Below are 13,727 nucleotides of genomic sequence, written 5' to 3' on the forward strand. Positions count from 1 at the left end.
CCCTGTTTGGACAACTCCTAAGTAACACGCTTTATAATATACTTGCAATAGGAGCATAAGTTATTATTATTATTTTTTTTTAAAAAGAAAATAGTGAATTAGGTGAAAATTAATAATTATATGTACAATTAATCATTGCATAATTGTTAGTTAATAATTAATTAGAAATGGAGTTCCTATCCCAAATCGATCGATTTCCTGCAACGAGAGCGAGTCGTCATCTTCGAACATTGAACGATCAACTCAAAATATGTATGAACGAATTCAATTGTTAATTAAAACAGAGGATTCCGAAGATCTTTACCGATTGCAAATGTTCGTGCAATGTAATTTCTGTTCTTTGCTCCAAATGTCAAATTGTTTTGTAGCTCGTTGCAGTCCAACACGCCACAATCAAATTAACGAATTTGAGATTGGAATTAAACAACAACAAATAAATATCTCATTTATTACATTATTGTGGTAAATAATTAGTCAAAAGGTGAAGAGAGTAAATAAATTTATTGTTTAATATTATTTTTATTTCCAGTCCACAAACACCAACTCCTATATATGGGGCACCCGCCTCGCAGACAAGTTGTTCTATGACCTGTCTCGACCAACGTCTTAGTTGGAGAAGATACGCATTTCTCGTTCTGCTATCTCTTTCTGCGATAATTATCTCTCTATATACACATATACACAATTTTGACAGAAACGTTTTAGATCTTGGGTGGATTGAATTTATATTTGTTGAATTCTTTGTGTGAGTAAATGTTTAGGTGATGGAGCAAAAGCACGTATTGTTGTCGGCATTGAGCGTAGGAGTAGGTGTTGGTGTCGGACTCGGGTTGGTGTCGAGTCAGACCGTTAGCAAATGGACCGGAGCTTCGGTGGCGGAGGGTGTAACCGGTCACCAAATTGAACAGGAACTTCTCAGATTGGTTCTTGACGGGAAGAATACCGAGGTCACCTTTGATGACTTCCCTTATTATCTCAGGTATGACGTTTTCTTTCGTTTTTATGGGCACTGTTGCTTTGATTGAACAATTTTTCAAAATATTGTCAGAATATGATGGAAGGGGGTGTTGCTTACGTTGATGACACTGTCAGAATATTGCAAAACATTCCCGATTCTTACTTCTATATGGAATCATAACCTTTTTTTGTTCAAAATCTTTTCTTCTTTGCTGAATAATTTTTCTTGTATATTTTTATCTTTATTTTTTTTCCCTCCGAAGCAATGCAGTTTGCTTTGCATAATTGTAATAAAAAGTAAGTTCTTTTTCCTTCAATTTTTTTATAGTTGATTTAAGGTGAGCAAAGGCTTTTCTGGTTTTAAGATATTTGTTTTAATAATTTCTTTAGTTTGGGTATAAGATAAGAATTTGTGTAAATAAGGAGAATTTGATGCAATTTAATATTCTATCGTTGAATTCTTGATCCCATTACTTGTTAAGCGCTGAAGGATATGAAAATGGCATTATCTACAAGCAGTTTCTTTCTCACTCTATTTGTTTATCCATCTGGTTAGGAACATACACAATCTAAAAGAGAGTACTTTGTCACATATTCCTTAATCATTTTGCTATCTCATGTTGTCGTAATATATCAATTCTTGATTCTCCCTCTTTTAATGGGTTTGCCAGCGAGAGAACACGGGTGTTATTAACAAGTGCTGCGTATGTTCATCTAAAGGAATTAGATGTCTCTAAGCATACTCGAACTCTATCACCTGCAAGTCGGGCTATATTGCTCTCAGGTCCTGCTGGTACGGTAACTCTTCTTACATTACTAACCTCTATTTGAAATTAAATTTTCATTAGTCTATATTTATTTGTTTTTTCTTTATTTATTTTCTTTTTGTAGAACTTTATCAGCAAATGCTTGCAAAAGCTCTGGCACATCAGTTTGAAGCAAAGTTGCTAATGCTAGATGTACTTGACCTTTCACTCAAGGTAATTGTGTTGGATGTCATTATCTCCTATTGCCAAATCCTCCTGAATCTTTATACTAACATATTTTCTTCTTCGTATTATTTGGTCCATCATCGACAGATGCAGAGCAAGTATGGCAGTGCCAAAAAAGAGTCCGTAAGTACCGTTTTCATTATACTTAGAGGAAGGACGTGTTTCATTTTTACTGTTCATTTATATCAAGTGATTTAATTAGGCCAATTAAAATATAGTTTCACTACATCCTGTTTTATTTGATCATAGAATGGTAAGCATGCACGCTATATGCTGTTAAAATTAGTCTATAAAAAACATACCACACTCTATCCGTTTCCATGAAACTCAGAAAGACCAACTACGTAAAGTGAAAAGTACACTAACGCATATTATTTCCATTTCAGTCCCTCAAGAGATCCATCTCAGAAGTGACATTGGAACGAATGTCCAGTTTGCTCGGTTCCTTCTCAATTCTTCCCTCTAGAGAGGATAGAGGTAAAAAAAAAGGCATGATATGCATATATGAAGATCATGAATACATGCTTTACGGCCTTCTATTGTTTTGAGTTTATCTGAATTTTATGTTTTTAATATAGTGGAAGAGTGACAGAATATGGAGTATAAATGCATTATCCTATTTAACAAGATAAATGAATATTAATGGTCTAAGAACTGCTTTAGCGAGTTGGCATGATTGTATGAGCCTGCCTCTTTTTTATTCTTTCATCCTTTATAAGTGTGTTTGGAGCTTAAAGAACGAATGACAACTTAGTCAATCTTTCAATTTGTAGAACTGAACTTGGTTTTGTTACATTCATGCTTCAAAGAGATACGTTGTTAGATATCGTGTTAATTGTCTTCAAGATGTAGACTATCAGGCAAATTGGTAGTATTAAGTTATTAGAATTGCCGACCAACTTTTTAGCATGATAAATATTTTAATGTGAAGGCACATTTTTTTTTCTTCTATGTATTTAAAATTCTGTATTACTTCAGCTTATACATTTTTTTTCCCATCAAGGTGAATATTTGAGGCAAAGCACTGGATTGGATGCTAAAGCAAGGTATGCTTAGCTTAACATAGAACATCAAAAAGATAATATTGGTCAAATGCATATATCACCTATATTCTGCTCATTGCAGGAGTATGGAAGGAGACGTCAACCCTCTAAAGCATCGCAGAACTGCTTCTGTCTCTTCTGATATGAGTAGCATTAGTGCCCAGTCATCTTCTTCAAATCTAGGTATGTATGATATTTCTGTCTAATTACTAATCGAAGCATATGGTCCAACTGGATTAATTGCAACATGTCTGTCTAGTTACAAGCTTGAAGCATGCTGTCCAAAGAGTTGTGTAATCACTGCTGTAAGTTTCTGGTCCAAAGTGTATATCACATTGCAGCAGGAATTAATGAGTGAATTTATTCAATATTTTGGTCAGAGTTTTTTGAGAATAAAAGCCTAGTAAAAAATCAGTCTATTAGATAGAAACACCCGAACTGATTCTAATAGTACTCCATTCTTATAAAGAAAATCTATGACATATATTTAATTGATTCCGCTGATCAGAAGGCCTACATCCACCACTGTTATTACTATGTTACATTCTAACAAAGGCTAATCATGTTTTACAACAATTGTAATATTGAATTTTTATGGTATATTGTGACAATTGTTGATTGTTTTTGACAACAAAAATTTGATTTTGTTTACCTTTGTGATCTTTTGATCTTTGCTGTGACTTTGTAGCTCCTTCAAGGCGCAACAGCAGTTCATATTTTGATGAGAAAGTTCTTTTACAGGCACTTTATAAGGTATTGTTTGAATTCTTAAGTCTTACTTTGATTGTTCTTTATCTTGGACACTATTCGATGGTGCGTATAGTCTGAAAATACTAGTTCGGATTTTGATGATTTCTTCAGTCATTTTTATTAAAGTTGCTATTACTCATGTATTTTGATTCTATATGGGACATATGTTCACTTGCAGGTGTTGGTTTCTATCTCAGAAACCGGTTGCATCATTCTCTACATCCGGGATGTTGAGAAATTTCTTTCCCAATCCTCGAGACTGTACAGACTATTTGACAGAATGTTGAAGAAATTATCAGGATCAGTTTTGGTTCTTGGTTCCCGAATGTTGGACCTGGATGATGATTACGGGGAAGTCGACGAGAAACTTAGTCTTTTATTTCCTTACAACATTGAGATTAGGCCACCAGAAGATGAAAATCATCTTGTGAGCTGGAAAGCCCAGCTGGAAGAGGATATGAAGAAGATTCAGATCCAGGATAACAAGAATCACATAGCAGAGGTGCTTGCAGCAAACGATCTCGAGTGTGATGATCTAAAATCAATCTGTCATGAAGACACGCTTGTACTCAGTAACTACATTGAAGAAATTGTAGTTTCGGCTATATCGTATCATTTGATGAATAACAAGGATCCAGAGTATCATAATGGGAAGCTTGTTATATCCTCTAAGAGGTGACATAAGTTACTTTTTTGATGTTCTGGATTCTATTTTCCTTTTCTGTTTGTAAACCACTGCTTTGTATATTTTCTATGCATTCATTTTGTTGGGTGTGGTTCAGTTTGTCCCATGGATTAAGTATATTTAGAGAGGGAAAAGATTGTGGCAAAGACACCTTAAAAATGGAGCATGATGCTGAATCTTCGAAGGTTTGTCATTAATCTTGCAATCCAGTTTTTAAAAATTGGACTAGTGCTGTCAGAAATATTTCTGGACTTAGTTATATTTATTTTTTTCATCAATATTAGGACACTGAAGGGAAAGATAATGCTGCTGCAAAACCTGAATCGGAGTCCAAAAAATCATCGTCTGAGAACAAAGGTGAGGGTGAAAAGTCAATTCCTTCAACAAAGACCGATGGTGAGAATCCATCAGCATCGAAGCCTCCGGTAAGTTCTATTCTGGTTATTCCTGACAAAATGTGTTTGGAATTTCAATTTTTTATTCGCATGAAAATTCCTGCTCTTATTGTTACTTCAGTCTGATTCTTTTACGATAATCTCAGGAAGTTCCTCCTGACAATGAATTTGAAAAGCGCATAAGGCCAGAGGTTATTCCTCCAAATGAGATTGGAGTGTCATTTGCCGATATTGGTGCCTTGGATGAGACTAAAGAGTCACTTCAAGAGCTGGTAATGCTTCCTCTTCGAAGACCAGACCTTTTCAATGGTGGGCTTCTTAAACCTTGCAGAGGCATACTGCTCTTTGGTCCTCCGGGTACAGGGAAAACAATGCTTGCAAAGGCCATTGCCAACGAGGCAGGAGCAAGCTTTATAAATGTCTCAATGTCCACCATCACTTCAAAATGGTTTGGGGAAGACGAAAAGAATGTCCGAGCCCTTTTCACCCTGGCAGCCAAGATTTCTCCTACAATCATTTTTGTGGATGAGGTAGATAGTATGCTTGGGCAGCGAACTAGAGTTGGAGAGCACGAAGCAATGAGGAAAATTAAGAACGAATTCATGACAAATTGGGATGGCCTGTTGACAAAACCTGGAGAGCGCATTCTGGTTCTGGCGGCAACAAACAGGCCTTTTGATCTTGATGAAGCAATCATTAGGCGATTTGAGCGCAGGTATACTCAAACAATTATCCAAGTGCGTGTTTATTTCTTGACTCCAGTCATACTAGGCAATACTATGTTCAGACATGCACTTCTATTGACTTTAGTTTCACATCAATGGTGTTCAGCTTGTACATCACTTCAGAATTTTAGGAAAAAATTTGCTAAGATTATCTATTGCAATCTTCTCCAAGTGTCCACCTTTCTAACTTGTTCAAAGATTGAACCCCTTTTTTTTCTCTTTTTTTTTTTTTTTTTTTTCCAGAAACTGGAAATTAATAACCAAGTTCCTCCTTGCAATTTATAATTGTGTTCTTAATTTTTATCACCTAAAATGGCTGACTCTCATTCATAACTTTTTGCAATCAAAATTTAAATATTTTGAACTTTATATCAACAATAATCAGTGGCATCTTTATTGTGCTTGTGTGAGATCATGCATCATTTCAAGAAATACTGAGCATTAGTTTGCTGGTGAACAGAATAATGGTTGATCTACCTTCCGTGGAGAGCAGAGAAATGATCTTGAAAACCCTTCTGTCGAAAGAAAAAGTAGAAGACCTAGACTTCAAAGAGCTGGCTGCCATTACTGAAGGATATAGTGGTAGTGATCTCAAGGTTTGTGTTTTATTGCATTATGCTGTGTTACCCTTTTCTTTTTTCATTAGGTGTTGACTCTTGGCATTACTGTTGGATGCAGAATTTGTGTGGAACAGCGGCTTATCGACCAGTAAGAGAATTGATACGACAAGAGAGAGAAAAAGATAAGGTAACTTTTAACATCTGACAGTGAGTGAACCTTTTGTTTTTAACTTTTTGGTCAGAGTCCCATTATCCTGGACATTTCAGAATATCTAGTGCTAATTGCTTTGTCTATATAGAAAAAGAAGCCGAAAGATGAAGATGGGAACAGCTCTGAAGATGCTTCTGCTTCGAAAGAAGAACCTAAAGAGGAAAAGCTAATTACTTTAAGGCCCTTGAACATGGAAGACATGAGGCAGGCAAAGAATCAGGTAATGGGATTTCATTAATTTTTGTTCCTCGTCAATTCTTAGTTGGCTTATTGGTATAACATTGCTCGGTACCTGTGAAACGTCCAGACAGAGTGGTAATTGTAATTCTATTACATACGCATTGGAAATTTATATGAGTTATGCTACACAAATAGAGTTTGGTGACAGCGTGACATGTATTGGTCGCTGATTGGACAATTTGAAGGAAAAAAAAAAAAAAAAAAAAAAACCCACCCCCAAACAGAAAAAAAAAAAAAAAAAAAAAAAAAAACCCACCCCCAAACAGACGCTGACAGCAGGCAGCTGTCAGGGAATAAATCCCATATCGGTTAAATACCGAAATATTGACCAACTTAAATAGATCTTGGTCACTTCTTTTAACATGGTCGACTTTATTAAGATGGACCCCAAATCTAACCTTGGCCAAGTATCTTTACTCAATTTATATTAAAGAGTATTTCATGCTTCTGCAGGTTGCTGCCAGTTTCGCTTCCGAGGGATCCATAATGAGTGAGCTGAAGCAATGGAACGAACTATATGGAGAAGGAGGTTCAAGAAAGAAACAGCAGTTATCATACTTCCTTTAATAATGTCTGCCATGAAAACTCGGTGACAGACAGCAAATGTTCATGAAAAACTGCAAAACACGAAATCACAGAAAACTGTTGGACACGAGACTGTCGATGTTTCCATGACTCTATCATCTGGCGCCACTTGAGCTTAGGTTTAAATTTCAGTATTTGTTTGCATTTTTTGCATTTGTACATATATGATTGTAGAAAAGAGGAAATTTGATCATTTATTTGGACCTGCAAGATAACGTCATACCAGTTGGCTTCCAGAATTTCAATGTTCTATATCTTGTATTTGGGCTTCCGATGAGAGGTTGAGAAGCTATGAAGCAATTGAAATGCGTTTGTTGAAGAATGTAATATGTATTCATTTGGGGTAGCACTGTACATTGATCGTGTGTAAAATTAATGCTATTCTGGTTTGTTTAATTTTCTTTGAAAGTACAACTGATGGAATTACTAGCGTGTAGCATTCTACTTGTCAGCAATACGCACTAATCTTGCAAAAACCCAAGTAACTGTCGAGAAGGTTTGGCTCTAACCACTTGTCTGGCAAGATGAACGCTGTAGTATAGCTTACAAGGTCAAATAATAAATCAAAACAACACAGTCTAATAGTGCCACCACTACCAACACAGTCAAACAACATAACGTAGATACACCACCAACCATATAGACACGGCTCAACAACCCAACACATACCTATGAGCAATTCAAATGCGTTTGTTTTAAGAACGTAGTATATACCCATTTGTGGTAGTTCTGTTTTGCTGAACAATAGTACATTGATCATTTATAAAATTAGTGCCATTCTAATTTGTTCAAATTTCTTCAAAAGCACTGACAACTGGTGGGATTTTGCTATTTTCGAACACTTTACTTGTCTGCATTATGACTTGTACATCAAATAAAGAACTAACACAGGGCTCTCTTACCCTACTAAAAAATAAACGACCGAAACCAGAATGTATAATCAAAACCAGAACCTTAAACTTATACTGTCCAATATAACTTACCAAGCATGCCCTAAGAGTGTCTCTACTATGGAGTCGAAGAAGATGATGCCAGTTTTAATTTCTTACAAAAACTTTGTAAATACTAGATTTGTATCCAGAGTAAGGCAGACTAGACTACAAATAATTCTTAGCAAGTATTTTACATACATTCAACACTTGCAACTTCACTAATATTAATATCAGCTTCCACTCGAGGCTAAAGAAGAGGCGGCCCGGGAAAAGGAAATGCGACAATTGACTTGTAACAAGCGATAATTTACTCTAAGCACTAGTGCAAACTAGTTCGTGCAACAATGGTGCCATTTAGTCGCACAAAATTTGTGAGATTTCCTCACAAATATATATTTGATTAAATTATGAATCCAAACATGGTGAAACAAACCAGTAAACATGGGTTATCTACCATATGGCTTGAGTCTTAACAACAAAATGGAAAAACGAAGCTACAAGCATCACTGTAAACCTAATAAGACCACCTTGGCGAGATTCTAAGCCAGCTTCTTGTCTTTCAGTGGGCCTTTTGGAATTTTACTCAAAACCTTCTCATTGAACACAGCACAGCGTTTCTTTATCTCTGCTTCGGCCTTCTCAGCAAAAGCATCAACTTGATCCTCATATTTCTCGTAAAGTACTGGTACTGTGTGCAACAAAACAAAACCTGTTTTGCAGGAGGCAAGATAAAATAGGAGATCCCATAAAAACCGAATCAGGAACACCAACAACAGAATTAAAATGCTGGAATAAGATAATTGAGGTAACTAAGCAATAAATCTTTTATGCTAGTGCAAGAATAGAAGTGGATGCTTACCTATATAGAACAATGTGAGGAAGTTGTAGCAGCTTCCCAGGGCAGAGAGGACCCACAGACCAGCAATTACCTAAAAACCAAAATACAATATTCTTATAAGCACAAAATTAAGAGATGAAATAGTGAATTTCAAGGTAAATAGCTTAAGATAGAGCACCATGCATTACATTTGTATCCTATATCCTTGACAAATAGGGCACAGAATAATTGTCATATTTTTCATTTTTTCCAACATCAATCTAAGGGACTGAATCAGCAGAAATGATATTACAGGAAAGCAAAAGAATTAACATACTACGAGGAACTTCTTCAGATCTCTCCCAGACGCAATATCTCTGAGGATTGCAAGAGCCCTATTGAACTCAATCCTGAAGGCAGAAGCTACACCCAGAACAATATCCTCAGGAATGATTACTTCTGGGATTCGAGGTGGAGACCTAATACATATATAAAAGAAGGTTAGATTCAAGCGAACTAATAGGAAAAATAGAAATGATTTTATAGGCCAATCAGAAAGCATACTTGTTGATGAAGGCAGATGCATTGGACCACAGAAAAAGGATTGCTAGAGCAAGAATTAGAATGTGGCATACTAGAGTGAGTAGGTGGTATTCCAGCAATTCAAAAAACACCCAAATCATGGTGGCAACACCGAGCATGCCAGCAGAAATTTTCTTGTCCCTCCATAGGAAAATGTCAGCAGCTGCCAAAAATCATAACAGTAAGACAATACATTGGACAGAAGGTGAACTTGTAACTCTGACTTTAGATTAATGTGAGTAGAATTGTTGATGTCTTCTATCTAATTCCTCAAATAATGCACTAATTAGAGTTATCTAGGTTCTAGGATACATCGATACAAAAAGGTAATTGAAGAACTGCATTTCTAAGCTTCACTTCCTTTCCAAATTTAATTGCATTCCATTAACGATCGTCAATCACTAGTCACCAACAAATCAATAATAATAGAACATATATGCACATACTACAAATTTAAAACCCAGTTACCCAGACTAAATAGTATCTAGCACAGAGGTTTGGTGAGATTTCGAGAACTGAGTGTAATCCATAACACCACTGCGTTTCTGAGACTGTTAAAGCTACATGTAGCACAGAGGTTTGGTAAGATTTCGAAATAAAAATGTAAGTGCATAATTTATATCAACATCAAAAATGCTACACACAATTCCAGATCAGAGATTCGATGTACATTCCAACTAAACAATGGCAATTAAGTTGAATCAACCTTAAATAGATCCCTAGTAAAAATCTATTTAAGATCCCTAGTAAAAATCACATAAAACATAATCGATAGAGATATCTATCATCCGTACGTTTTCCTCCGCCTAGAACCTTGTGCACAGGCTTTTCGCGGCCGAATAGGCGATAGATCTTGGCCTTGACGGCAGCTGCCTTCGCCTTAATGTCCTTTCCGTCGTCTGAATCTGATGACAACGAATCGTTATCGTGAAACTTCTCCGTGATCTTATCAACAATCGATTCAGCGGCCGATTCGTGCTTTTCGTGCTCAACGGCGTGATCGGCCATCTCTTCAAATCTCCGATCTCTCAAAACGCCGATCGGAAACTCTTTGACAAATTTTCAGTGACTTTCGAGAAATTTTTACTCTCCTTTTTGCTCGAATAGGAGGCGAAAAGAGGATTAGAATATGTCGAAGGCATTTGAGTGAAGTGAAGTGAAGCTGTGAGGTTAGATATCTCCTAGCCTAAGGTTCGTGGGACCCGAGCCAGAGATTCGGAATAACGTAAATAGATGTCGAGCAGGTGCAAGGAATAGAATAATTTTATACATTTTTATTTTGAATAAAGTTATGCAGTCTCGTTTGGGTTAGAATCTCAATTTTAAATAGTATTAAATGATAGACTGAATGAAAAGTGAAATTAAATGATTTATTTAATTCCACCGTTCATTTGACGTCATATTAACGTTACCTATATTGATGTTGTAATCCCGATGGAAATAAATAACATTATTCTTTTATTTTTATTTTTATTTTTATCTTTATAGTGTTGCGTCATTCGAGGTTTAGCGGATAGACGTTACTCTTATGGCGATTGAAGGGGCCGTTTACAATCAACCTGCCAAATTTCAGCCCATTCCAACATCGTCGCGACAAAAGAAAAAAAAAACCCCCCCCGGGGGTTTTTTTTTTTTTTTTTTTTTTTCATTCATCAGTGACAAAAAAAGGTGGGGAGGCTTAAATACATTCTGGTCCTTGAGATTTGTGATTTCTAGTGAGAATCGCCCTAGATTTTGCCATAGTTGGGATCCGACTAACCTCTAAATTTTATGACAAAAACTTCTTAAATTGGGAAATCTAGGTAGTCCTTGTAAAATTGAGCTTTCAACAAATATAGTCCCAATTTGATTTAAATATAAAATTTTAAAAACTTAAATCAAAATCAACAATTAAGTTTAATCACACATTGCATGAGATTTATAGACTATGACTTTTCAACTACATATTTTATTAATTGTTATAAAAACCTACTAAAAATTCGTTTTAGCAAAACCAGGAGCATATCTCATCAAGTCGTGGCAAGGGTTCCTTAAGACTAGTATGTTATGTTCGATTTCAATGACCCTGGTCTTGACAATAAGTCGCTCACAACTTGGTTGAAGTGAATGTCATGTTGTCAAGATTTCGATCATTTCGGTTGCAGAATTATCACAAGTATCTCTATATGATAATATACTGTTAGTTCATATTAATTATTATGGAACAAAATAATTGCAATTCACTACTTACTCTCAAGTCCACAAGGAGTGTTTATGTTAGATAAATTAGGATTCAAAGGAGGGTCCCAACTCGTTTGAAACTACTCTCCAAATACTATAAATATGTCCATATGGTTATTTCGTATACAGATTCTTAGTTCGTTTAAAATTTTATTCGAAGTCCGTCCAAACTTTAGTTTCAACCTTGTATACTTCTATAAAAGTTGCATAGATTATTCATGAGTCAACTCAGCGCAGCTCAACATTTAGAAATATTTCATTCCTTTCTTATTTGATTTTAGATTAAATCCAACTTTATATATATCCACCTCTTAGAGAGAAAAAATATTTAAACTAAAATACTTATAACATGACAACACATTTATATAATATTTCTCCCTTAATACACATGGTGAACAATAGACAATTGAGTAAAATCCCTTCCTTAAATAATAATATCTATACACGAAATTATGGTGGTAAAGATTGTAATGCCAAAAATTGTGAATATGGGTGTCTATCCAACATCACATCTTGTATGCCACGAACAAGTTTAGCTTCAAATTTATAATGAGATTTGATTGCGCCCATTCATAGAACATATAACTTAAAAGAAACCCAAATTTTTCAAGTTTTATACCACAATCCTAAATTAACAAAAGAGATAAGAGAGCAGTAAAATCAAGGAAAAAAGGATTATTACCTTTTAATTTAATGAGTCTGGCTTTGATTGACAAAGAAGAAAATTGATCTCAAAAATCCCCCTTAGCAGCAGCCCTCTCTGTTTTGAAGAGCAAAAGAAAAATCCATTCCAATTCATTCAATTGTTGGTGCAAATTCTTATTTTCAAGGAAAATATGGTCATGTGATCAGAAGTAGGAAAATATTTTTTATGAAAAAATTAATCAAACATCACAAAAGGAAATATTTGGATGAAAAATTACATTTTCTATGAAAAATATTGACAATCAAGTGCACTATTATTTACGCCACGACAATGTTAGATAGCAATAATATGCACAAGGGTGTTTGGTAGAGATTAAAATTATATTTTTTAGTAAATTGTGATAAAGTTTTTGAAATGTATTGTTGAAAATTGTGGGTCTCGTGAAAAATGTGGCTAATATTAATTATTTGATTTTGACTTAAATTAAAATTAGATTTTAATCTAAACGAAATAGGGCAAAAAAAGGGAAATCATGTATTCTAATAACTTTTATTTTACTTTTAAAATCCCAATAGAACTTGGATATAAAAAAAGTAGCTTTTTAATTTCAGAAATATTTTTGACTTTTCAAAAACCCAACCAATCGAGACCTTAATTCCAAAAATATTTTGTAGTAATTACTCAATTAAAGTATAAGTAAATAATTCAAGGAAGTCAAGATTAATGTCACAGACTCACAATACCATGCTGCACTAATTAATCAATAAAATTATTTAAGTAAATAAAGTATGACAATACCGCATAAATATATTCGTATATTTAATATTGAGAAATATTGATTAAGTCAAAATCATGACTAGCAATATTTCAATATTTGCTTGGATTCATTTTGATATTCCCCGTTATCTCATTACAATAAATTTCATTTTTCTCTCTTATTTTCAACCACAAAATATTTCATAATATAATATTACACGTAAATCTAAAATTTTTCCGTCTTTTTCAACCATTCATTTTTTAAGAAAATACTATTCCACCTATTTTCATTTCTAAAAAAAGGATTCTTACATGATAAAATTTAAAGACTGTATAATTATATATTTCTCTAGTATAAATAGACTCCAAGTCGAGTTCAGCAAGTAAAAAACACAAGCCTTCTTTCTTTCTTGAATCGAATCAATATCAAAAGATACCTCTTTACATTACTAATAGTAGAGATGTCGTTCTATCGGGTTAGTTATTTTATCTATACTTTATTATTTTTTGAAGATTTTGATTATTGAACACAAAATACTCTTCTTCTTCTTCTTCTTGTTATTATTATTATTATTATTATTATTATTATTATTATTATTATTATTATTATTATTATTATTATTATTATTAT

At 34.4% G+C, this 13,727-nt stretch overlaps 2 protein-coding genes across 2 annotated transcripts; one reads left to right on the plus strand and one right to left on the minus strand.

Moving 5' to 3' along the window:
• The first annotated feature begins 571 nt into the window (after positions 1–571).
• Positions 572–7,542, plus strand: LOC111402969. The gene is made up of 16 exons (XM_023031304.1): positions 572–979; positions 1,629–1,750; positions 1,849–1,937; positions 2,037–2,072; positions 2,336–2,426; positions 2,953–2,995; positions 3,075–3,175; positions 3,681–3,745; positions 3,921–4,417; positions 4,525–4,612; positions 4,712–4,852; positions 4,969–5,537; positions 6,008–6,143; positions 6,226–6,294; positions 6,407–6,538; positions 7,012–7,542. The coding sequence occupies exons 1-16, from the start codon at positions 765–767 to the stop codon at positions 7,123–7,125; spliced, it is 2,508 nt and encodes an 835-aa protein (XP_022887072.1). The 5' UTR covers positions 572–764; the 3' UTR covers positions 7,126–7,542.
• An 870-nt stretch (positions 7,543–8,412) lies between these two features.
• LOC111402970 (reticulon-like protein B4) lies at positions 8,413–10,641 on the minus strand. The gene is made up of 5 exons (XM_023031305.1): positions 10,269–10,641; positions 9,457–9,637; positions 9,230–9,371; positions 8,935–9,004; positions 8,413–8,784 (listed from the first exon to the last, which is right to left on the minus strand). Exons 1-5 carry the CDS (start codon positions 10,480–10,482, stop codon positions 8,615–8,617), a joined length of 777 nt encoding a protein of 258 aa, XP_022887073.1. The 5' UTR covers positions 10,483–10,641; the 3' UTR covers positions 8,413–8,614.
• Between the last annotated feature and the right edge of the window lie 3,086 nt (positions 10,642–13,727).

Source organism: Olea europaea, chromosome 11, assembly GCF_002742605.1.
Source record: "Olea europaea var. sylvestris chromosome 11, O_europaea_v1, whole genome shotgun sequence".
Taxonomy (NCBI): domain Eukaryota; kingdom Viridiplantae; phylum Streptophyta; class Magnoliopsida; order Lamiales; family Oleaceae; genus Olea; species Olea europaea.